Source organism: Lithobates pipiens, unplaced genomic scaffold, assembly GCF_037356315.1.
Source record: "Lithobates pipiens isolate NorthernLeopardFrog02 unplaced genomic scaffold, aLitPip1_a1.2 Scaffold_3, whole genome shotgun sequence".
Classification (NCBI taxonomy): Eukaryota; Metazoa; Chordata; class Amphibia; order Anura; family Ranidae; genus Lithobates; species Lithobates pipiens.
Genome location: NW_027507790.1, coordinates 217,254,607 through 217,280,749, shown reverse-complemented (window position 1 = coordinate 217,280,749; position 26,143 = coordinate 217,254,607). Strand labels below are relative to the sequence as shown.

Sequence of the window (26,143 nt, the reverse complement as noted above, 5' to 3'; positions counted from 1 at the left end):
GTATGGAGACGGATGGGGGCCATCTTCCCCTCACTCGTCTCCATGCCAAGCCAAGGACAGGACCCGATCGGTGGAGGGCACCGGAGAGCGGCGGGAGGGGCGCCCCTCTCCCGCCACTGAAAAAAGTAATGTCGCTGCAAATCCATCGCAGAGACCACTTTTATCTTAAAGCGGACCGCCCGCTGAAGAAGAGAATACCGGGGTTATGGCAGCTAGCTGCTGCCATAACCCCGGTATTCCTCTTCAAAGTAGCGACAGAAAATAACAGCGGGCGTTCCAGAAGTGGGTAAAAGTCAGCAGCTACAATATTTGTAGCTGCTGACTTTTAATTTTTTTTGAGGGGGAAGCCCCTCTTTAACCTCTGGCCACCAGCCAATGTCATTAAACTGCGGCAGGTTGGCACAGCTGCACAAACTGCCTTAGGTGTACGTTTGCCGCTATAAGAGCTATAGGGGTCGCCCACGGCGTGACACTGGAGCCGATGCACCTGGCTGGCAGCTGCTATGTCCTCCGGCAACCCGCGTGACCACTTCAGAGCCAGAATGGGGATATGTCAATGTAAAGAGACAGATCCCTGTTCTGTCAGGGAAGTAGAGAGAGATCTGCTGTTCCTAGTAATCAGGAACAGCGATCTCTCTCTACTCCCTGTCAGTCCACCTCCCCCCCAGTTAGAACACACTTGAGGGAACCCTTAACCCCTTGATCACCCCCTAGTGTTAACCCCTTCCCTGTCAGTGACATTTATGCAGTAATCAGTGGCTATTTTTAGCTCTGATCGCTGTATAAATTTCAATGGTCCCAAAAAGTGTTCGATCCGTCCGCCTCAGTCCCGCTAAAAATCGCTGATCATCACCATTACTAGTAAAAAAAATGAATAATAAAAATGCCATAAATATATCTCCTATTTTGTAGAGGCTATAACTTTTGCGCAAGCCAATCAATATACGCTTATTGCATTTATTTTTTTTTACCAAAAATACATAGAAGCATACATATTGGCCTGAACTGATGAAGAAATGGGTTTTTTTACATTTTTTTTGGATATTTATTATAGCAGAAAGTAAAAAAAATATTGTGCTTTTTTCAAAATTGTGGCTTTTTTTTGTTTATAGCGCAAAAAAAAAAAAAAAATGCAGAGGTGATCAAATATCACCAAAAGAAAGCTCTATTTGTGGGGAAAAAAATTTTTGTTTGCGTACAATGTCTCATGACCGCGCAATTGTCAGTTAATACCACACAGAACCGTATCGCAAAAAATGGCCTGGTCAGGAAGTGGGTAAATCCTTCCGGGGCTGAAGTGGTTAAGGAGGTGTATTGCTACGCCCAAAAAATATAGCCATTTTTATGACAAGCAGAATTTTTGCCTGTATTTATCCAAAATGTAAAAGTGATTGCACAGGGCTGGATCGACAGAGGGCTCAGGTAAGTATTTAGGGGGGCTTGGTGGGAGCTTACACTAGAAGTTTTTTTTTTACCTTAATGGAGCCTTTATAACTACTTAATTTTGATATAGTCAAATTGTACTTTTAAACCAGCTACTGTAAATACATCCCAGGTGCATACAAGAAAAGATACATGTCCATATAGCATTTATATACTTAAATTTCTACTTCGATTTCATTTTATTAAATTTAAGCTTTTATATATTATATGCATGTACATTCATTTACAATTGTTAATAAGTGTACATGTATAAATGAATGCCTTTCAACTGTACATTGTGAAGAGTCCTTTGTTTACTTTTCTGTCCTAGCCATGAGCTGCCCATATTTGTCAAAACAAACTGGCCAGACTTACTGCAATGGCCGCCGCTCCCAGCACAAGGACACGTAGGCGATGACGTCAGCACGTAGGCCCCTTCTGACGCATCCTAGAGGGGGATCCTGATAACGTGGCCATGCTTGAGCATGAAACGCGTCAGTGGGGCCTACATGCTGACATCATCGCCGCCTCGTCCCTGTGATGGGAGCGGTGGCCATTGCTGTAAGTCTGGCCAGTTTGTTTTGGATTATAATGCTTATGCTATAGCTATGCACTTGTTTTACAGCTATTTTTAATAAATACTACTCTATATTAGCACTTTGTGGGCTCCCATTGGTGACCTTTTTTATGCAGTGTAAGTGCTTTCCTGATCCATCCAGATGTCTAACTGAGAATCACCCTATTTGAGTTGATTAACCACTTTCAGACCGGACCATTTTGCTGGTAAATGACCAGAGGTCTTTTTACACTTTGGCACTGCGCTGCTTTAACTGGTAATTGCGCGGTCATGCAATGTTGTACCCAAACAAAATTTGCGTCCTTTTCTTCCCACAAATAGAGCTTTCTTTTGATGGTATTTGATTGCCTCTGCGATTTTTATTTTTTGCGATATAAACGTAAAAAGACCGCAAATTTTGAAAAAAAATGATATTTTCTACTTTTTGTTATTAGAAAAATCCAATAAACTCAATTTTAGTCATACATTTAGGCCAAAATGTATTCAGCCACATGTCTTTGGTAAAAAAAAAGTCAATAATTGTATATTTATTGGTTTGCGCAAAAGTTGTCACATCTACAAACTAAGGTACGTTTTCTGGAATTTACGCAGCTTTTAGTTTACGACTGCCTATCTCATTTCTTGAGGTGCTAAAATGGCAGGGCAGTACAAAACCCCCCCAAATGACCCCATTTTGGAAAGTAGACCCCCTAAGGAAATTGATAAGAGGCATGTTGAGCCCATTGAATATTTTATTTTTTTGCCTCAAGCGATTGAATAATGACAAAAAAAAAATTTTTTTTTTTTTTTTACACAAAGTTGTCACTAAATGATATATTGCTCACACATGCTATGGGCGTATGTGAAATGACACCCCAAAATAAATTCTGCTGCTTCTCCTGAGTACGGGGATACCACATATGTGGGACTTTTTGGGAGCCTAGCCGCGTACGGGGCCCCGAAAACCAAGCACCGCCTTCAGGCTTTCTAAGGGCGTAAATTTTTGAGTTCACTTCTCACTACCTATTACAGTTTTGAAGGCCATAAAATGCCAAGATGGCACAAAACCCCCACAAATGACCCCATTTTAGAAAGTAGACACCCCAAGCTATTTGCTGAGAGGCATGTTGAGTTCATGGAATATTTTATATTTTGCCACAAGTTGCGGGAAAATTACAAACTTTTTTTTTTTTTTTTTTTTTTCACAAAGTTGTCACTAAATGATATATTGCTCACACATGCCATGGGCATATGTGAAATGACACCCCAAAATAAATTCTGCTGCTTCTCCTGAGTACGGGGATACCACATATGTGGGACTTTTTGGGAGCCTAGCCGCGTACGGGGCCCCGAAAACCAAGCACCGCCTTCAGGCTTTCTAAGGGCGTAAATATTTGACTTCACTCCTCACTACCTATTACAGTTTTGAAGGCCATAAAATGCCAAGATGGCACAAAACCCCCACAAATGACCCCATTTTAGAAAGTAGACACCCCAAGCTATTTGCTGAGAGGCATGTTGAGTCCATGGAATATTTTATATTTTGCCACAAGTTGCGGGAAAATTACAAACTTTTTTTTTTTTTTTTTTTTTTTTCACAAAGTTGTCACTAAATGATATATTGCTCACGCATGCCATGGGCATATGTGAAATGACACCCCAAAATAAATTCTGCTGCTTCTCCTGAGTACGGGGATACCACATATGTGGGACTTTTTGGGAGCCTAGCCGCGTACGGGGCCCCGAAAACCAAGCACCGCCTTCAGGCTTTCTAAGGGCGTTACAGTTTTGAAGGCCATAAAATGCCAAGATGGCACAAACCCCCCCCCAAATGACCCCATTTTGGAAAGTAGACACCCCTAAATTTAGGGGTACACTAGTGAGACTAGGTAATAAATGGCGGGTGCCCTGAAACTATAAAAAAATAACTAACCAACCAGCGTCACCTGTAACAGTTATATGGTGATCACTGGTGAAAGGGTTAACTAGGGGGCAATCAGGGGGCTTTATGCGGTAGTATATGGGGGTCCCTGGCGCTATAAAAAGCTGCGGCGAACCTAAATACCTACTTGCCTAACTAGCGTCACCTGTGACACTAATACAGCGATCAGAAAAACGATCGCTTATTAGGCTGGGTTCACACTGGAGCGATGCGGGAACGCCACGAATGCGCGGCGGGTTCCCGCATCGCATGCCTCCCGGCGGCAGTTCACACTGCCCTATGCGAACTGCTGGGAGTGTCAGTGAAATGTTACTGACACCCCCAGATCAGTTCGCATATCGCAGTGCGATCTGCAAACTCGGATCGCATGGTGTGAACACCCATGCGATCCGATTCTGCTGCGGGCCAAAAAAAGGGTCCCGTGCGAATTTGCGGCGGGTGCGGCGGGTGTGGCGGGTGCGGCGAATGGCTGAACTCGAATCGCACAGAGATCGGATGTGATTTGCACTGCAGTGCGAATCACATCCGTTCTCAAACCGCTGCAATCTGAACCCAGCCTTAGTGACACTGGCGACGGGGGGTGATCACGGGGTTAAACCTTTATTGGGGGGGTTAGGGGGGTACCTTAGAACTAAAGGGGGCTAACCCTAACTGCCCTAACAGTTATTAGTCACAAATGACACCCGCCGGGTGATCAGGGGGTTAAACCTTTATTAGGTAATAAATGGCGGGTGCCCTGAAACTATAAAAAAATAACTAACCAACCAGCGTCACCTGTAACAGTTATATGGTGATCACTGGTGAAAGGGTTAACTAGGGGGCAATCAGGGGGCTTTATGCGGTAGTATATGGGGGTCCCTGGCGCTATAAAAAGCTGCGGCGAACCTAAATACCTACCTGCCTAACTAGCGTCACCTGGGACACTAATACGGCGATCAGAAAAATGATCGCTTATTAGGCTGGGTTCACACTGGAGCGATGCGGAAACGCCGCGAATCCGCGGCGGGTTCCCGCATCGCATGCCTCCCGGCGGCAGTTCACACTGCCCTATGCGAACTGCTGGGAGTGTCAGTGAAATGTTACTGACACCCCCAGATCAGTTCGCATATCGCAGTGCGATCTGCAAACTCGGATCGCATGGTGTGAACACCCATGCGATCCGATTCTGCTGCGGGCCAAAAAAAGGGTCCCGTGCGAATTTGCGGCGGGTGCGGCGGGTGTGGCGGGTGCGGCGAATGGCTGAACTCGAATCGCACAGAGATCGGATGTGATTTGCACTGCAGTGCGGTGCGAATCACATTCGTTCTCATAAACCGCTGCAATGTGAACCCAGCCTTAGTGACACTGGCGACGGGGGGTGATCACGGGGTTAAACCTTTATTGGGGGGGTTAGGGGGGTACATTAGAACTAAAGGGGGCTAACTCTAACTGCCCTAACAGTTATTACAGTCACAAATGACACCAATGCAAAAAAAAAAAAAAAAAAAAAAAAAATGACATTGGTGTCACTGTGACTGGGGGGCAGGGGTAATTGGGGGGGTGATCGGGGGGTAAAGGGGGGGTGTGAGTGTGCCTGGCATGTTCTACTGTGTGTGGGATGTGTTGGTGCAACTCACTGATCCGCTCTCCTCCGTGTCGGAACGAAAAATACCGACACGGAGGAGAGAATACATCACTTCCTCTCCTGTGTTTACATTACAGGAGAGGAAGTGATGTCACCGGGGATTTCTATTCGTCGGGAGCGATCGCGAGGGGGTGGCCATGAATGAATGGCCGTCCCCTCGTCCGGGATCGCTCCCGAACGAAAACCGACCGCCGCAGGCACCGGGCGGGGGCCCGATCGGGCCCCCGACCCGCGGGAGGCAAATCACGTACATGTACGTGCTTATGCCTGCCCGTGCCATTCTGCCGACGTACATCGGCGTTAGGCGGTCGGCAAGTGGTTAAGGCATACTTCTGGTTAACCTCTGGTGAGTGCATATGCTGGTGGAGGCTCACGGGTGGGTGTTTTTGGTTTCACAACACTGGGTGGAATATTTTTAATTTGGTTTAAGGCTATTTTAAGGCTATTTATTTATACACCTCTGGTGAGTGCATAATTGAGCCGTATTGAATCACTGGATGATCATTTATGCACATGGTGGATGTCCACTTCATGCAAAGGACTTTTTTCTACATCTTTATTATTATTATTATTATTATTATTATTATACAGGTTTTATATAGCGTTTGCACAGCGCTTAACAAAATGGAGGCAGACATTACAGTTACAATTTGGTACAAGAGGAATCAGAGGGCCCTGCTCATTAGAGCTTACAATCTAAAAAGGGAGGGTCAATTGATACAAAAGGTAATAGCTGTGGGGGATGAGCTGATGAAGGAAGTAAAACAGTGTTAGTTAGAAGCAGGATAGGCTCCTTTAAAGAGAAGGGTTTTCAGGGATCGTCTAAAGATGGATATATTAGGGGACAGTCAGACAGATTGTGGTAGAGAGTTCCAAAGGATGGGAGAAGCTCTGGGGAAATCCTGGAGGCGAGCATTGGAGGAGGTGACAAGGGAGCTAGAGAGCAGGAGGTCTTGGGAGGACCGAAGAGAGCGGCTTAGTTGGTATTTTGGGACTAGGTTAGTGATGTAGCTGGGGGCAGAGTTATGGATGGCTTTGTAAATTATTGTTAGTACTTAGAATTTTATCCATTGGGTGAGTGGAAGCCAATGGAGGCATTGGCGGGGAGGGGGGGGGGGATGGAGGACACTGAATGGTTGGTACGGTGGATGAGTCTTGCAGCGGCATTCATTATGAACTGAAGGGGGGATTGTCTATGTAAAGGTAATCCAATGAGGAGGGAGTTACAGTAGTCGAAGCAAGAGATTTTAGGACTGTATCACATTTTTTGCATATTTTTTGAGTTTTTACACACATGTTTTTGGTTTATTAATCAAATACATTGTACAGCGCTGCCACTCATTTGGTTTTGAATGTTATTTAGGGAGTTGTATGATCACTCTTTTCTGCTAGCAGCTGCAATTTCTTCTTTTTTTATTTAGGGCTCACTTTTCACTTTTGGTTTTTACATATTTGTGAAAGGACATTAAAGAGTAGATGGTTGCATACCAGTTTTACAGGTTAGTAGAGTCAATTGCAATTGCCTGGAAGCACAGACTTTGCATTGGGGTCATGCACCTGTCATTATGTACCTGTCAAACTCAGCAGTATGGGTGAGCCCGTACAGCCAATGGGTGTCCATTCACTAATATGAGCTGCCTACATGCAGCTCAGTGCTAGGATGGGAAAGTAAATGAAGGGCTCTTCAAGGTCTATGGGGCTGAATGCCCATGTGACTGAGCCCTTAATAGATCTGGACGAATGCAAACTTACTGATTTTCACACTCTGTGGATGTGATGATCCCATAAGATATAACAGAACTGTGTTGAAATCGGTAAAGAAAACGCAGTCCTGAAAAAAATGCTGCATTTTTGTGTGTGCCGTGCGCATAAGCTCAAGAAAAATATGACACAGATAATAGTTACTGCATATGCTGTGATTCCTACTGTTAAAATATTGAATAAAAAAAAACATAACTAGACGCCAATAAGGAGTTTTCATCTAGTAAATTGTGGGGGTTATTTACGAAAGGCAAATCCACTTTGCACTACAAGTGCACTTGGAAGTAAAGTCGCTGTAGATCCAAGTGGGACATGCAAGGAAAATAAAAAACAGCATTTTAACTTGCATATTATTGGATGATAAAATCAGCAGAGCTTCCCCTCATTTCAGATCTTCTCCTGAGATTTACAGCGACTGCACTTCCAAGTGCACTTGCAGTGCAAAAGTGGATTTGCCTTTTGTAAATAACCTTGCCTGCATGTCCTCACATACACTGTAAATTATCTACAATCAGAATTGCATGTAACATAGAGTGCGATTACGCGGCTTAACATTATTTACCTGCAGTTTACTACATTACAAAGTTCATTTTTATGAGCTAATACTGCAGGGTTTCACAGTTCTCCGTTTCCATTTTTCCAGATCTTATCATGTTTTCAGGCGATAGCTTGAGTGTGGTATGTTTAGGTTCCATCAAAATGTGTGTGTGTGCCCCCTCTTTCTTTGTTCACAGTGTGGGAAAATACGACTGTCCTGTGAACAAGAGGAAAAAACACATCTGTGAGTCTGTGGGCTGCTATTAGGCTTAGTCCTTCTGCCCCTCGGCAGTTTCTCCCCCTCGCACTTGCCGGCAATACCCGGCTGTCAACATGAAAGAAGTTGTTGTGTAACTACAGCAGCTGTAATAGCTGTAAAGATGCAAGTTAGAGACATTCAAAGTAGCCTAATTTTTCCTGTGCAGATCACCTGCATGTTCTTCATTCTGAATACTGTATAATGATGGCAGTAAGAGCAAACTGGCAAGTATTGTTTTTTGTGTGTAATAAAATGTCTCGTTAATCAGCCATAATTAACTCCTTTTTCCTATGCCCTGTACACACGGTCGGACATTCCGACCACAAAATCTTTCGGATTTTTTCCGATGGATTTTGGCCGAAACTTGTGTTGCATACACATGGTCGGACAAAGTTGTCAGAAAATCCGATCGTTCGGAACGAGGTGGCGTCAAACACGTTACGACGGGACTACAAAGAGGCCAGTAGCCAATAGCTTTCGTCTCGTAATTTATTCTGAGCATGCGTGGCACTTTGTCCTTCGGAATTCTCTACACAGGATCAGAAAAAGTCTGATTGGATTTTGTTGTCGGAAAATTTTGGATCCAGCTCTCAAACTTTTTCTGTCGGAAATTCCGACGGAAAAAGTCCGATAGAGCCCACACACGATCGGATTTTCCAACAACATAATCTGATTGGACTTTTTCCATCGGAATTTCCGACCATGTGTACAGGGCACTATTCTTCCCTTAGCTAATATTTTCCTGCAATTTAAATTTTTTATTTGTATTTTTATTACTTTTTTGGGGGTTTTAGTTTTAATCACATAAAAAAAAAAAAAGAAAAAAGAAAAAAAAAGGACCTTTATTTCATTTGCAAAAAACATTGTAACGTTTTGTACCAGGATCATAACTTTAGTGGGGTTTTTTAACCACTTCAGCCCCGGAAGTATTTGTCCCCATTTTGTGCGATACGGCACTGCGTCGCTTTAACTGACAATTGCTTTTTTACCAACAAATAGAGCTATCTTTTGGTGGTATTTGATCACCTCTGCGGTTTTTATTTTTTGCGTTATAAACAAAAAAAGTGCATACAGTACTTCTTTATCTAATGAGACTAGCACCCTTGTCTTGAGGGGTGGGTTTGGATTTACTAAAGACAAATAGACTGTGTGGACTTTTCAAGTGCAGTTGCACTCATTTTCATTAGTAAATATAGTAAAGCTTCGCTCTGTAATGAATACCCAGGTGCAAGGAAAATAAAAAAAACAGCATTTTTGCTTGCATATGATTGGATGATGGAAAGCAGCAGAGCTTTACCGCATTTACTAAGCTGGGGAAAATAAGTGAAATTGCACTTGCCGAATGCACACTTTGCTCTTAGTAAATCCTCTGCAGTGCCTTTGATAGTGTTAAAAAGGGAGCGGTAAAAACTTACCTTCAGTAAGACACAAGAAACAAAGGAAGGACGAGGCCAGTCTGAGAGCTGTCATTGTGGAATCCAGAGAGTGTGGAAGAGCCCGTCTCTTATATATACATACAGGTAAGGAGAGCCCTGCCTTCATGTGGTCACACCTTCATTTCAGCAATCAGCCTCATATTATTTTGTTGCAGATCATTTATGACAAGTCACGTGATCTACTATACACATTCTTCATAATAGAACCAGAATTTACAAAACTCTCACACATAAATTATTTATAATAATTATAGGGGGTTTCCTTCCTTCCTCATCAAAAGAGGAAAACACCTTCTTTCCAAAAATGACTCGTATGCCCCATACACACGGTTGGACATTCCGACCACAAAATCCGTCTGATTTTTTCCGACGGATTTTGGCCGCAAATTGTCTCGCATACACACGGTCACACAAAGTTGTCAGAAAATCAGATCGTTCAGAATGAAGTGATGTACAAAACATACAACGGGATTACGTAGAGGCCAGTAGCCAATAGCTTTCGTCTCCAAATTTTTTCTGAGCATGCGTGGCACTTTATGAGTCGGAATTCTCTACACGCGATCTACACACAAGTCCAATCGGATTTTGTTGTGGGAGATTTTTAGATCCAGCTCTCAAACTTTTTCCATTGGAAATTCCAACAGAAAAAGTCAGATTGAGCCCACACACGATCGGATTTTCCGACAACATAATCCAATCTGACTTTTTCCGTCTGAATTTCCGTCCATGTGTATGGGGCATTACTCTAAACTCTAAAAGTGGACTGTGAGGTTTGTTTTTTATCTGCCATAGGATTTGTAATTTTGTCCATCCAAACCAGGGATTTATACAGCTCTGCCACACTGCACAGCCATATGTTGAAGGGCAGAAAACTTCAAACCAGTCAGGGACCAGGATTGCTGGAGCAGAGTGATGCCCCTAGCTGGCAGGGGAAGAACTCCTCCAGTGAGGGTTGAGAGGAAGCCAATAAGAAGGAAAGGAAGATTTTAGTGGTAGGGGACTCAACTCTCAGAAGGACAGAGAGGCCAATCTGTCACAAGGACCTGAAGCGCCAAACTGTATGTTGTCTACCTTGCGCTCAGGTTAGGCACATCACGGAACTGTTGGACAGATTACACTGATCAATGTAAAAAGGACACTGGCAGGGACGAGGTTAACACTAGGGGGCAATGAAGGGGTTATGTGTGTTCCCTCAGCGTGTTCTAACTGTAAGGGGGGTGAGCTCACTGGGACATGACAGAGATCATTGTTGACAGAGATCACTATATATATATATATACAAAGGGATTAAAGCACCATCTACTGAGGTTAAGCAATGTTAGAACTCAGTACAAATCTGGTAGCAAATCAGTGCCACTGGAGGTGCTCACAGGGCTGGAGGAGAGGTTCCGGGACCCCACAGGTATAGGGCAGAAGTGATGTCAGCTTGGGGGCGGACCACCTCTACATCTCCTAAAGCCCTGAGAGCACTTCTAGGGACCCTGATTTCTTACCAGATATGTACGGTGAGTTCTAACATTGTTTAACCTAACTAGATGATGCTTTAGTCACTTTATACACACACGCGGAAATTGCATGCAATTTGGACAGGAATCACACTGCACTCCTGTTCAAATTGCATGCAATTCTTTGCGGTGTGATTAGCGCCCATTAATTTTGTATTGACGCAAATTGCACCGCAAAGTATTGGTTATTGGTACCGATACTCGCTCAAATGCCTGGTATTTGCACTGATATATAACTTACATAATATATATATATATATATATATATATATATATATATATATATATATATATATATAGTATATACAAAAAATGTATTTTCTTATGTAGCTATCCGGAGGAGCCCTTGCCCCTTTTTAAATGAATCCAGACACATGTTTAAAAATAAGCCTCTTGACCCAAACTCGCTGTAGTTTTCCATTAAATAAAAGGTGAATAAAAAATAGGTAGAAATGAACAAATAAGTGATTCAGAGGGAGAATCGCTGCAACTAAGGGGGCCAGGAAGGGTATTTTACCTTGTGAGGACAAATGTTCCATGTCTAAGTTTCTTCTGAATGCTCACCATTAAAATGAGAATAGATTAAACGTTTTACCTACTATGCAACAGTCACAATGGGGTTGATTTACTAAAACCAGAGATTGCAAAATCTGGTGCAGTTCTGCATAGAAACCAATCAGCTTCCAGGTTTTATTGACAAAGCTTGACTGATCAAGCTGAAGTTAGAAGCGAATTGGCTACCATGCACAGCTTCACCAGATTTTGCATTCTCCAGTTTTTGTATATCAACACTATGGGGGTCATTTACGAAAAGCAGATTCACTTTGCATTACAAGTGCACTTGAAAGTGCAGTCGCTGTAGATCTGAGGGGGACAAGCAAGGAAAATAATAAAATGGATTTTAGCTTGCACATGATTGGATGATAAAATCAGCAGAGCTTCCCCTCATTTCAGATCTACCCCTCAGATTGACAGCGACTGCACTTCCAAGTGCACTTTCAGTGCAATTTCAAGTGCACTTTGCACTTGTAGTTTACACTTGTAGTACAAAGTCAATTTGCCTTTCGTAAATAACCCCCTATGTCAATGTCATTTTGGCTTTATCATATTTAGCAATGGGGATTATTTACGAAAGGCAAATCCACTTTGCCCTACAAGTGCATACTACAAGTGCAAAGTGCACTTGGAAGTGCAGTCACTGTAGATCTGAGGGGTAGATCTGAAGTGAAGGGAAGCTCTGCTGATTTTATCATCAAATCATGTGCATGCCCCCCTCGGATCTACAGCGACTGTACTTCCAAGTGTACTTTCAGTGCAATTTCAAGTGCACCTTACACTTGTAGTTTGCCTTTCATAAATAACCCCCAATGTGTTTATCTGTTGTTCTGATGAACAACCTAAACCCAAAACGGGCACATACACTAGTAGAGGAGTGCCAAATACATTTAATAAAGTATGGGGTGGGTGGGCAAACAATGGGGCTGATTTACGAACAGGTTGGCGCATTTGCGTGCGCAGGAATAGTTATTGCGACCTGGCGCATACTGGTGACTTGCGCCAGATGCGCGGAATCGTTGTGCGCATTGGCGCAGACACATTCTTAAATACAGAAAAGACATCAGGCTCATTGCAATGCTGATCATGTTAATGAGCTTTTCCTTAGCACGTGGAGAATATTGCTTCCAGTTCTATTCCATTCATTCACTTCTTTTTGAAACAACTCAATATTCATTCTAGAGATCTTCCTCCAATCAACAACTGTGCGCATGTTTTCTGGACCTGGATGTGAAATGTCATAATTGTCAAAATGTAATTGTGCATTTTATGGTGATAGTCTATAATCATTGGTGGACCCGAAACTTCCATGAAAACATCTTCTCAATACATGTCTATGTATTGTGCATTCTGGACAATTCATTTCCCCATACACATGTAATCCACTCAATTGTCTGAGCAATTCATTTCCCCATACACTGTGCAATCTTGTCTGATCTAAAATTTACTTAGAATTGCTGAGTATGGACATCACCTGGAAGACTAAATAAGATTTTCTTTCTCTGGTTGTGGTTGCTTTGATTATTATTAGGAGGGTGGTAGTTTGCCTTGTGTGTACTTTCCCCTATATGGGGGCTGGTAATTGATGATCCTATATCCTTCACGCTCTAATGCAGCCTTTCTCAACCTTTTCAACACAGAGGAACCCTTGAAATAGTTCTCCAATTTCGAGGAACCCCTGCTAAAAATTAGAAATCTACAACTCATGATACAATAGTGGTCAGAGAGAGGAATGGTCCTTACACTTGTGGTCATTGGGAAGAATTACCTCCTTACAGAGAGCTAAAAATATCAATGGTGTGAGTGGGAACTTACCTGAGAGGCAGAAATTGCCCAATGCTGAAGGAACCCCTAGCAACCTCTGGAGGAACCCTGGTTGAGAATTACTGCTCTAATGTTATGGACTCATATTTAGGAATTGTACATTCATTCCCTGTACACACAGTCGGACTTTCCAACAGAAAATGTGCGATCGAAGCTTGTTGTCAGAAATTCCGATCATGTGTAGACTCCATCAGACATTTTCCATTGGAAATTTCCGTCACACAAAATTTGAGATCTTGTTCTCAAATTTTCCGACAACAAAATCCGTTTGCGCAAGTTCCGATCGTGTGTACACAATGCCGTCGCACAAAGTGCCACGCATGCTCGGAATCAAGCAGAAGAGCCACACTGGCTATTGAACTTAATTTTTCTTGGCTTGTCGTATGTGTTGTACGTCACCGCGTTCTTGACATTCGGAATTTCCGACCAACTTTGTGTGACTGTGTGTATGGAAGACAAGTTTGAGTCAACATCCGTCGGAATATCGTGTGTACAGGTCATTACATGCCTTGAAGGTGTGCTGGCTAATCCACGCTGATGCTTTATATGTTTGATTTTTGTGGCTTGTTTTTCGGGCTATATTTGTGTTTTTGTGCCTTTTGTAAAAATACAATAAAAATAATAATAATAAAAAAGTGTATGTAAAATTATAATTGTCACATTTGTTGTATTTAGATGCGCAAGTCCTATCCTCTGTATATTTTTAGTTGCAAAATAAAGTTTGTTAAAAAGATTACCCTTTCCTAAAAAAAAAATTATTTAAAGAATTTGCTTACAGTAAACGAATCAGTAGGATGTTCTATTTTTTTTTTTTTTTTTTAATGAAAAGAACTATTTATTTTATCTGTAACCTTACATCTATTTGTCGGTGTATTGACATGTGTTGCATTGCTTTTGTTCATTTCCTATGAGCCCCTATTCTGTATCAATGGACCAAAACACTGTTTGAAGATACGTCAGTGCTTCTTAAAACACATTACTGCAACAAACAGAGAATACTGTGAGCGGGTCCTAACAGAATGTGAATCATTTTGGTTTGAATTAAAATATGGTTGATAGAGATTTATAGGGAACACTCTGAACCCGGACTTAGGAACTTCCTGGTCTATGTGTCATTACTTATCCCTGGAAGAAGTCCCATCATGAGCAAACCAGTCGGGCAAGGAGACGCCAACCTATTCCAACCTATTGGTGATTTTTTACTCCCGTGTAGCTACAAATTCTGCTGCAGCATTTTTATCTTATGCAATTCAGAGTTCCTCTGTTGATGTGCTAATAAATATCTTTAAGGTTTTACACTATCAGAGGTCCTTTGCTTTTATTTTATTTTGACCACTGCCGGGTTTCCATGACGGTTTATTCCTAGTGTGGGAGAAGCAGCCGGAGAGACGTGGACTGTCTGCTCCAATTATCCTTCGAACGCAGTGGCGGCCCATCAATAGGGGAAGTATGGGCGTGCCTCCACCCACCCAGCAGTCACACAAAAAATAAAAAAATAAAATAAAATAAATAAATACATAAAATATTTTTTTTTTAAAAGGCCCCATTAAAAAAATTAAATAAAATCCCAAAGCGCCGAACAGCTTCTGCCTGTAGTATTACTACAGGCGGGAGCTTTGTTGTTCAAGTTAAAAGGTTACTTCTGGTTTCCCTGTTCCAGGGAAACCGGAAGTGACGACGGCAGCTCCATGGAACACACGACCCGAAGCGGATCTGCCTGTAAGGTAAGTAAGTGAGGCCGCGTTTGATGGGGCGCAGTGAGGCTGCATATGATGGGGCACAGTGAGGCTGCATTTAATGGGGCGCAGTGAGGCTGTATTTGATGGGGCGCAGTGAGGCTGCATATGATGGGCACAGTGGCTACATTTGATGCAGCGCAGTGGCTTCATTTGATGGGGCACAGTGGCTGCATAAGATGGGCACAGTGGCTGCATAAGATGGGCACAGTAGCTGTATTTGATGGGGCACAGTGGTAGCATTTGATGGCACAGTGGCAGCATTTGATGGCACAGTGTGAGTATTTTATATGGCACAGTGGGAGCATTTGATATGGCACAGTGGCTGCGTTTGATGGGCACATCAGTTTCTGTGTTTGATGGCACAGTGGCAGCGAAGATGGGCACAGTGGCTGTGTTAGATGGTACAGTGGTGGCAATTGATGGGCGCAGTGGCTGTGTTTGATGGCACAGTGGCTGCATTTGATGGCACAGTGGCTGCGTTTGATGGTACAGTGGCAGCAATTGAGGGGCACAGTGACTGCATTTAATGGGTACAGTGGCTGCCTTTGATGGCACAGTGGCAGCAATTGATGGGCACAGTGGCTGCGTTTGATGGCACAGTGGCTGCAATTGATGGTACAGTGAGGCTGCAATTGATGGGGTTTTTTTTTCAGAATTTTTCAGTTTGTTTGCGCTCGCCAAAAAATTTTGAACGCCAGTCGCCACTGTTTCAGATGCCTTACCAGCAGACATATTGTGAGCATGTTTGACCTTCCATAATTAGAGGGTCCACCATGCAGGTAAGGGCACACCTTGACTAAACGTTGGTGAGGTCACTTGGTGGAGGATATCACTGGATACCATCTATTATGAATTTTATCTCCCATTGCTGATCAATTTTGGATCATTTGTATCACATTGGACTTGTGATTATATTCAAATAGCGCAACTTTTTCTTTTGTTTATTGGTTTGTTGCGTTTCACAACAAATTTCACTGTTGCAGCTTTTTGTTTCACTCTAATATTTGATTGTTTTTACACACACAAGCGCAGTATTGTTTTGTTTTTTTTCATTACTTATCAGCATTTCGAGATTGGATTAAGGAAGATATTCCCCCAACTCCTAACTAGCCATGATGGAGTAATCACAACCCCTATTCTCCCCATCATACCCCTAGCCTTTCTTTTCCTTCTTTCCCATGGTCCTTCTCAACTGGTTTCTATTTAGTAACCTCTTTTCCCATTATTGGCACTAGCCTTATACAGCAGGTTCACATATTCCCTGACAATTTGACAACTGAATTATTCTACCTTTAATTGTGTCTCCCGAAGAAGGTAACATCTGACCAATCTGGCTGGGCTGCCTCCTTCCCAAATTCCTCCTAGATGATCCGAGATAGCAGTGCTCAATCACTACTGCCTTTTGCTTTCCATCATTAGAATCTAAGTATCTCTACAACTGTATGATGCGTATAATATATTGCAATATATTGGAAGATCTGAACCAAAATACCCTTGTACTTTCTTTATACTTTGTACCTGTAACTTCTGTTTATAAAAATCTTCAATGAGATGGTGGGTACATGAAATGACTGATAAAACATAGGATAGGAAGTGATTATGGGGACATCTACTAAAACTGTAGCACTCAGAATCTGGCGTAGATGCACATGGTAGCCAAACAGCTTCTAACTTCAGTTTGTTGAAATAAGCTTTCACAATAAAACCTGGAAGCTGATTGGTTTCTGTGCAGAACTGCACCAAATTGTGCACTCTCCAGTTTAAAGAAGTGTTCCGCCCAAAATAAAAAAAATAAAAACCAGCAGCTACACATACTGCAGCTGCTGGCTTTTAACAATAGGACACTTACCTGTCCCGGAGTCCAGTGATGTCGGCACCGCAGCTGTCGGGTTCTGCCGCTGCCATTGTGGGTAAGGGTACCCGGCCGTGTAGCCTTACGGCTTCACGCTGAGAGCCCTAATGCGCATGAGCAAGGCCCCGCTCCTCTCTTCTACTGGCCCAGCGACAGGGAGAGGAGGAGGGAGCCCCGCGGTGATGTCACGGGCCGTGGCATGGACTCCCAGAAGTGGGAACAGGATACCTGTCAAAGACAGGTATCCTCTTGCCCCTTCCCCCCCCCGAAAGGGGCCAATTGTGGCACCGGAGGGGGAGAGGAGACAAATGAGCGGAAGTTCCACTTTTGGGTGGAATTCCACTTTAAGTAAATTTCCCCCTATATGTTTGTAGGTTAGTCCTGATTTTTGTGGACAGTGCTGCAACAAGAGATCTTCATGGAATGAATCCCTCAGTCCGGCAGCTGGATGTTGCCATGTGTTCACTATTGTTAGCCTGAGTGCTGGAGGTGTATGCTGAGAGTAAAAATACAGGCATACCCCACTTTTAAGTACACAATGGGGTTTATTTACTAAAGCTGGAAAGTGCAAAATCAGGCTCACTTCTGCATAGAAACCAATCAGCTTCCATGTTTTATTACCAAAGCTTAATTGAACAAGCTGAAGTTAGCAGCTCATTGGTTTCTATGCAGAAGTGAGTCTGATTTTGCATTTTCCAGCTTTAGTAAATAAACTCTAATGTGTACTTAAAGGTGGGGTATGCCTGTATGCAAGTTTGCCTGCTATGATCAGAAATGTATACACCCCAACTTTCTTGCAAAAAAGTTTACCTCTCTACGCTAAGCTCACATGGGCTTGGATGCAGACATCCATTTGCTTCATGTAGTTACATAGCTAGAAAAGACATAAGTCTTGATATTATAATTGTAATTTAATTTCTATTTTGTATATTTAATTTTTATATATTTTTTTTAATATGAATATTCTAACACAATACATTATTTATTATATAATCTCTCATTATATGATATAATTTATTGTTATTTTACTAGCTACACAATAAATTTTATTTTATGCTTTGACTTTATCGTGTGAAACTTGTTTTTTTACAATACTGATTTATTGTAATTTATTCTAATCTATAAAAATAAAATTATTCAACAAGAAAATGAACATAAATCCATCAGCTCAACCAACAGAAAAATAAATAAATAGAAAACCTTCATATACACAATTCTATAACCACAGTTGATCCAGAAGAAGCCCAAAAAAAAAAAAAATAATAAAGCATGATCCAATTTTCTCAAGCAGGGGGAAAAAATTCCCTCATTCTGTTTGGATTTTTACATTTGTTCACTATTGTTAGCCTGAGTGCTGGAGGTTTTATGGGCAGATTGGCCTGTTATAATCAGGAATGTATACACCCAAACGTTCTGTAAAAACATCACATGTTCAGACTTCTGTTCTAAGTTCATGGGTACTTTATGGCTACGTTCATGTAGATTTGGGTGCAGATATCCATCAGCTTCATGATACATAGTCAGGTTAAAAAAAAGTCTGTCTAGTTCATCCAACACACACAAAAATAAAAAACCTAAATATAATAAATAGAAAACCTCCATATACAATCCCTATAACCACAGTTCGTCCAGAGGAAGACAGAAAAAATGAATAAAGCATGATCCATTTTGCTCTAGTGGGTGAAATATAAATTCCTTCCTGCTCCCCAGAAGCCAATTGGATATTCCCTGGATTAGCTTGTTTGACTGTACTTCTGTGGAAGTACCGCTGTCAGCTGATTTCACAGAGCCAGTCCAGGCTGGGGAAAGATCCCGACCATATGATCAAGCGAGCTACTGAGAGCGTGAGCCAGCTGGGGGTGTTGGAGCAGAAGAGAGCTGGTGACTGAGAGTCACAGAGCACTGAGAGTTGAGCGATCAGCAGTGTTTGATCACTCAGTTCTCAGTCTCAGCTGGCAGTGGACAGATGCAGCATCCACCTAGGTAAGTATGATAAAAAATGATTAAAAAACTTCTCTTCTAACTATAAATGTTAGCATCCAGTTATATTTTGTGTATTTAGAAATGCATCCAGATTTTTACTGAGCTGGCCTGAACCATTTCTTGAGGGAGTCTATTGCACATTTTCACAGCTCTTACTGTAAAGAAACCTTTCCATATGTGGAAGTTACATCTCTTTTCCTCCAGTCCCTTGACTCTAAGCCGGCCATAGATGGTTTGAGCCATGTATGGGCAAGCTGAATGTGCCCAAGTTGATCGATCAACTTGGGTACAACCAGCCTGTCAGATTTTACATGTGATTATTGTTAGCAGCTATTATAGTTGCTAGCAATAATCACTGTGTTCTCCTGATGGGGACAGATTCCCTGACCCCCCCCTCCCTTTGCCAGGGGAACACAGTAGTGGCGTGAATAGGCTTCGAAAAAGGGTGGGCCCGGGGTGCAGAGCACTTGTCATGCCCAGTTGTGTGACAATAGCGAATGAATATTCGCTATTGTCACACTGATTCTCCTCCCAGCCAATCAGGAAGTGGGTCTTGAAACCCGTTTCCTGATTGGCTGAAAGGAGAAGCGATCCTATTGGCCGAGGAGGAAGGAGGAGATGCACGGCTGCTGTAATGCAAGGGGACCCAGCCATCGACCGGAAGCAGCCATCGCCCGGAGGGAAGCGCTAGATGGGGAAAGTTTGGGGTGGGGGGGTGCAATTGACTGACTGACTGTGTTCCAGTGATGGCTGGTGTTTTTTTTTACCTCTCACAGAGCCACTAGAACACAGTGGCTCTGCGAGAGGGATTCTCCCATAAACACTGACTGGGGTTGATTTACTAAAGCAAATCGACTGTGCACTTTGCAAGTGCATTTGCTCCAGAGCTTAATAAATGAGCAGAAACTCTGCTGACGTCCATCATCCAATCATGTGCTATTTATTTTTATTTTCTTTGCATGTGAACGGGTATTCTTTACAAAGTGAATCTTTAACTCATTTACTAAGCTCCGGAGCATCTGCACTTGCAGAGCACAACTGCACTTTGCAAAGTGCACATTCTATTTGCCTTTAGTAAATCAACCCCACTGTGTTGATGATGGAATTAAGCTTTTTTCTTTCCTGTAACCAGTGATTTGTTATATATGTGAAATAAATAAGTAGATCATAATGATGTAGAGAAGACTGAAACAATGGTAGAAATACATTTTACTTTTTCAACTCCTGCTATATCTACCTAGAGGCGATTCAGTTCGCATTGTGCGCTATACAAGTATTTCATTCATTCATTCATTCATATCGGCAGACCAGTCAGCAGTGGAAAATCAGTTTTGGCTTTTATTTCGCATACAGTGTAGAGTTCACAGCCCTCTTGTTTGCCTGGACATCAGATAATTACTCCAAATAACCCAGAAAGCATCCATTAATCATTAATAGTTATATTGCCAAACTCATTGCAAAAACATACAGTACTTCTTTAACTAATGAGACTAGCATCCTTGTCTTGAGGGGTGGATTTGGATTTACTAAAGACAAATAGACTGTGCACTTTGCAAGTGCAGTTGCACTAATTTTTATTAGTAAATGTAGTAAAGCTTCTCTCTGTAATGAATACCCAATCACGTGCAAGGAAAATAAAAAACAGCATTTTTGCTTACACATGATTGGATGATGGAAATCAGCAGCGCTTTACCGCATTTACTAAGCTCTGGGGAAAATAAGTGAAGTTGCACTTGCCAAGTGCACACTTTGCCTTTAGTAAATCCTCTGCAGAGCCTTTGATAGTGTTAAAAAGGGAGCAGTAAAAACTTACCTTCAGTAAGACACAAGAGACAAAGGAAGGACGAGGCCAGTCTGAGAGCTGTCATTGTGGAATCCAGAGAGTGTGGAAGAGCCCGTCTCTTATATATACATACAGGTAAGGAGAGTCCTGCCTAGTATCTTCCATGTGGTCACACCTTCATCTCAGCAATCAGCCTCATATTATTTTGTTGCAGATCATTTATGACAAGTCACGTGATCTACTATACACATTCATCATAATAGCGCCAGAATTTACAAAACTCGAATTCTCACACATAAATTATTTATAATAACTATAGGGGGTTTCCTTCCTTCCTCATCAAAAGAGGAAAACACCTTCTTTCCAAAAATGACTCTTACTCTAAATTCTAAAAGTGGACTGTAAGGTTTTTTGTTTTTTTTTATCTGCCAAAGGATTTGTATTTCTGTCCATCCAAACCGGGGATTTATACAGCTCTGCCATACCGCACAGCCCTACGTTGAAGGGCAGAAAACTTGAAACCAGTCAGGGACCAGCATTGCTGGAGCAGAGTGATGCCCCTAGCTGCCAGGGGAAGAACTCCTCCAGTGAGAGTGGAGGGGAAGGAAAGGAAGATTTTGGTGGTAGGGGACTCAATTCTCAGAAGGACAGAGAGGCCAATCTGTCACAAGCACCTGAAGCACCAAACTTTATGTTGTCTACCTCGCGCTCAGGTTCGGCACATCAAGGATGTGTTGGACAGGTTACTTGGGGGGGGGGGGGGGGGCTGGGGAAGAGCCGGCAGATTTGTCAGAGGAAGATGTAGTGTCCTAAAAAACGATGTTAGGGTTTTTAGAGCTAAATTGAGGAATAGTACCTCCAAGGTAGTATTTTCAGAAATACTACCGGTACCTCCAGCCACACCAGAAAGGCAGAGGGAGATTAAGGAAGGAAACCAGTGGCTGAGGAGCTGGTGTAGAAAGGAGGAGTTTGGGTTCCTGGAGAACTGGGCCAACGTTTCAGTCGGTTACCAGCTCTATTGAAGGGACAGACTGCACCTAAATGAGGAGGGGGCAGATCTGCTGAGAGTGAAGATGGCTGAAAAGTTAGAGGGGCTTTTAAACTAGGTGATGGGGGGAGGATCTAGACATAGAGGTAGCCAGCGTGGAATGTATTTCAGTGGGTAGTATTGGGGGCATTAGTGGTAGGTTGACAAAAACAACTAAACCCATGGTAAGTATGGTAACAAGTCCTATTTGCAACCTCAGAACACCCAATAAGGAGATAGTATGTGTCCGGGCAAAACGACAAGGCATGTTCATTAATGCCAGGACTCAGGGTCTGGCGGACAAGATGGAAGAACTGGAGCTGCTACTGTATGAGGAGAAATTAGATTTTGTGGGATTTTCAGAGACCTGGTTCAATAGCTCTCATGATTGGCTGGCAACCATTCAAGGGTATTCCCTATATCAAAGGGACAGGGACGGTATAAAAGGGGGAGAGATTTGCCTGTATATCAAAAATGATATACAGGTGAATGTGAGGGATAACATCACTAATGGAGAAAGGGAAGTGGTGGAATCCTTATGGGTTACAGTTACAAAGGTAGGAAACCAAGGTGTAAGTAATACTAGGTATATGCTATAGGCACCCTAACCTGAGGGAGGAGGGGGAGACGGACCTCCTATCACAGTTTGGAATGGCAGCAAAGATGGGAAGTGTCATTAAAATGAAGGTTTTTAATTATCCAGACATAGACTGGGTGGAAGGGCGCGTATTCATCTAAGGCTTGCCATTTCCTAAATGTCTTACAGGACAATTCTATGGGTCAGATGGTAAATGCACCAATAAGAAACAGTGTGTTACTAGATCTACTGACTACTAACAAGACAGACTTGATTGTGGATGTAGAAATATGGGGCAACTTAGGAAACAGAGATTACAGGTCAATTCGTTTCAGCATAAATCACACATAAATCACACAAATAGGAAGCATAAGGGGAATACAAAGACAGAAACTACACTCCTTGCTAGAAGATACTAAATGGGATAAAATCTTAGGAACAAAGAACACAGAGGAAAAATGGGTGTGCTTTAGGAGCATATATAAGGGTATTAGCCAGTGCATCCCAAAGGGTAATAAATTTAAGGTTGAATATTTGTTTATTGTTAAAGTTCAGGTAACATGGAACACAGTAAGAAATAATGGAGGGAGGGGGGTACAGAATAAAGAAAATTGGGGAGAGGGAACAAGGTGGGGAATGCATTGTACATATGGCATCTTCTAAGCATCTTAACAATTTGTACAGATACTTGTCCAGTCCAAACCGTTCAGAAAGGTGATACATGTGAGGTCCATCCACGCAGTGTCATCTATCTACGGACACTGCCTGGGATAATTGCTCCCTGGACCAATTTTCAAGCCTAGAAGGGTATCAAACAGGTATGGGGTAGGTCAACTTGTCGTGTGACCTTGCGGGTCAAGGGTGTTGGGTAGGGAAGGGTAGAGGAAAGGGGAAACTCAGCAGTGAGAGTCTCATAGCCTTATAATTAGTACATTTCATTTTGGATCATTTGCAGGACCCCCAGGGTGGGGGGGATCGTCTTTGGCCCCTCTCTCACGCAGCCATGCTGTTGAGAAAGGGGACAGATGAAGAGTGATGAAGCCAAGGTTACCAAAGAGATGTATATTTATCCCAAATATCATTTTTTTTAGCTTGCAATTCTTCCATGAGCATAATATCGTTCATGGTTTCTGCCCACCTCGTAATTGGGGGGATGGTATCTGTCTTCCAGAATTGCGAGATAACATGTCGAGCTGCGGACAGAAAAAAACGAAATAGGCTTTTTCTGTGTGAGCTAAGCGGTCCTGGGAGAATGGATAGTAATGCTATTTGTGGTGACGGTAATATAGAGACATTATAAAGATTATTTTGAATATTAAATACCTTATCCCAAAATGGGCGAACTCGGTCGCAGTCCCACCACACATGTTTATATGTGCCCTCTCCTCTGTGGCAGCGCCAGCATCTGTGTGAAGTTCCCGGGTACATTTTGCTTACTGTGACTGGATCCCTCTACCATCTTGCCAGCAATTTATCATTTTTTTCTTGTGAAAATCCGGATATGGAAGATTTGTGAGCTAGTATGAATGAGATGTTCCATTGTGCCGGAGATATTTCAGTTCCGAGATTTGTAATAAATTTAAAATAGCTAATAAAAGTCCTGGTTGGCTTAATGCCAACGTATAACTTCATATAAAAGCAAAGGAGAAGGCCTTCAAAAAATACATGGCTGAGGAAACATCATTAGCATTCCAACTGTACAAAGAATGCAATAAGAAATGTAAAGGTGTAATCAGGGCAGCTAAGATAGAGCACGAAATGCACATAGCAGAGGAGAGTAAGAAAAATCCCAATAAATTCTTTAAGTACATAAATGCTAAAAGAGGGAGGAAAGATCATATTGGCCCCATAAAGAATGATGAAGGGATTCTGGTTACAAAGGATGATGAGATGGCAAAGGTTTTGAATGTATTCTTCTCAGTCTTCAGGAGGGAAACAGGGAACTTGAGTAACCAAAACTGCAATGTTTATCCTCATGACATGTCACAGGAAGCACCACCATGGTTAACAGAAGATAAAATCAGAAACAGACTTGAAAAAATTAACATAAATAAGTCACTGGGACCAGATGGCTTGCACCCGAGGGTCTTTAAGGAACTCAGTCAAGTAATTGACAGATCATTGTTCCTATTTTTTTAAGAACAGTCTACTGACTACCATCTGATTAAAGAAAAGCCAATGTAGCACCTATCTTTAAAAAAGGGCCAAAGTATATCCCTGGGAACTACAGATCAGTTAGCTTAACATCAATAGTATGCAAGGGATGGTAAGGGACAATATACAAGATTTTAGTAATGAAAACTGTATCATTAGCAGTAATCAGCATGGATTCATGAAAAATCATTCTTGCCAAACAAATCTACCGTACTAACCGTCTATGAGGAGGCGAGCTGCCATCTAGATAAAAGATGGCTTGATACAGTTCCCCACAAATGTTTACTATACAAGGTCTGTCGACATGGACCAAAGGGTGAGTACCTGGATTGAAAACTGGCTTCAAGGGTGAGTTCAGAGGGTGGTGATAAATGGGGAGTACTTGGAAACAGCCTAGAAGGTTCTTTGCCCTAAAAGCAGTAAGAATGTGGAATTCTCTTCCACAAGCTGTGGTTTCAGCAGGGAGCATCGATAATTAAAAAAAAAAAAAAAAAGATTAGATAGGCCCCTAAACTACCACAACATACAGGAATATGCAATGTAAAATTGACATAAAAGTGCACACACACAGGTTGGACTTGATGGACCAACTATGTAACCTGTTTTTATTTTGCTGCCATTAGGGTGGTTCTTCAGTCAGCTGTATAAATTGTAGCTGCTGAGTTTAATAAGCCGACACTCACCTCTTCAAGGATCCAGCGCCGTCCTTTCCCAGACCAGTTTCTTTGCTGGTCTTAAGTCTAAAGTGTCGGCAAATTAACTGTGGGCAACTGGCTGTGACTGCTTGCGGCGTCAGAAATTCCCCTTTAATTAATGCTTAGGATTTGTTCACACCAGTGCATTGCGGGAATACGCACATAATCGTGTGCTTTTCTGAAAAGTACCAGAACGTGGCACCTCTTTGCAGTCATGCAGAGGTGCCATTATTTAGCATCTTGTTAATATGCACAAGTGTGCACTTGGCAAAATGCATGGTGCCGCAGTACCTTGTGTTTTGGTGCAATTCGGTTTTTAAAATGGCGCAGATGCCTTTTTTTGCGCATTTCTCTTGCCTAGGACAGCCAATTGAAATGAATAGGAAATGTGCAAAAAAGCACATGCACTTGGTCGCTCCCCCTGGTGCGAACAGAGCCTTAGGCTAGGTTTACACATGAGGCAATGGTTGCCAGCTCTCTCAGCAGCAATCTTTGTTTGATTAGTCATCACCTCACCGCCGGTTTTAATCCTGTAAATGATGCACAAGCTGAAAACATGCACAAGTGGCAAGTGGCGCAACAGCACAGAAAAGAATAGTTGTAAGCAGCCATAAGCAGGTAAACCCCAATGCTTCCTTGCATGTACGATGTATTCCATGAAGCATTTGGATCACATGAAGGGGAGAGTCTGGTGGTACATTTGAGAAGGATCCTTTTTCCTGACCTAAAGCACTTATCCAGGATGTGAGGATTGATGACTGATGTTTCCTTATTAAAGCGGAGCTCCACCCAAAAGGGGAAGCTCCTCTTGTCTGCCTCTTCCCCCCTCCGCTGCCACATTTGGAGTGGGTACCTGGTTTTGAAAGGTGCAAGCTGCAAGGCTTCACTGCTGGTTTACCTTAGCGGAGATGG

The 26,143-nt window shown here is 42.5% G+C and overlaps 1 protein-coding gene across 2 annotated transcripts in view; it reads right to left on the bottom strand.

The window, feature by feature from the left end:
* Positions 1-20,894, bottom strand: part of CCL28 (C-C motif chemokine ligand 28) — a 41,765-nt gene extending 20,871 nt beyond the window's left edge. Inside the window, exon 1 of one of the 2 annotated variants that reach the window (XM_077462782.1) lies at positions 20,809-20,894. In XM_077462782.1, the coding sequence (XP_077318908.1) occupies positions 20,809-20,863 (55 nt within the window). In that variant the 5' untranslated portion in view covers positions 20,864-20,894. Of the gene's footprint in view, positions 1-9,516; positions 9,626-20,808 lie in introns of those variants that run through there. The other variant, XM_077462781.1, reaches the window with a different exon arrangement.
* Positions 20,895-26,143: the final 5,249 nt, after the last annotated feature.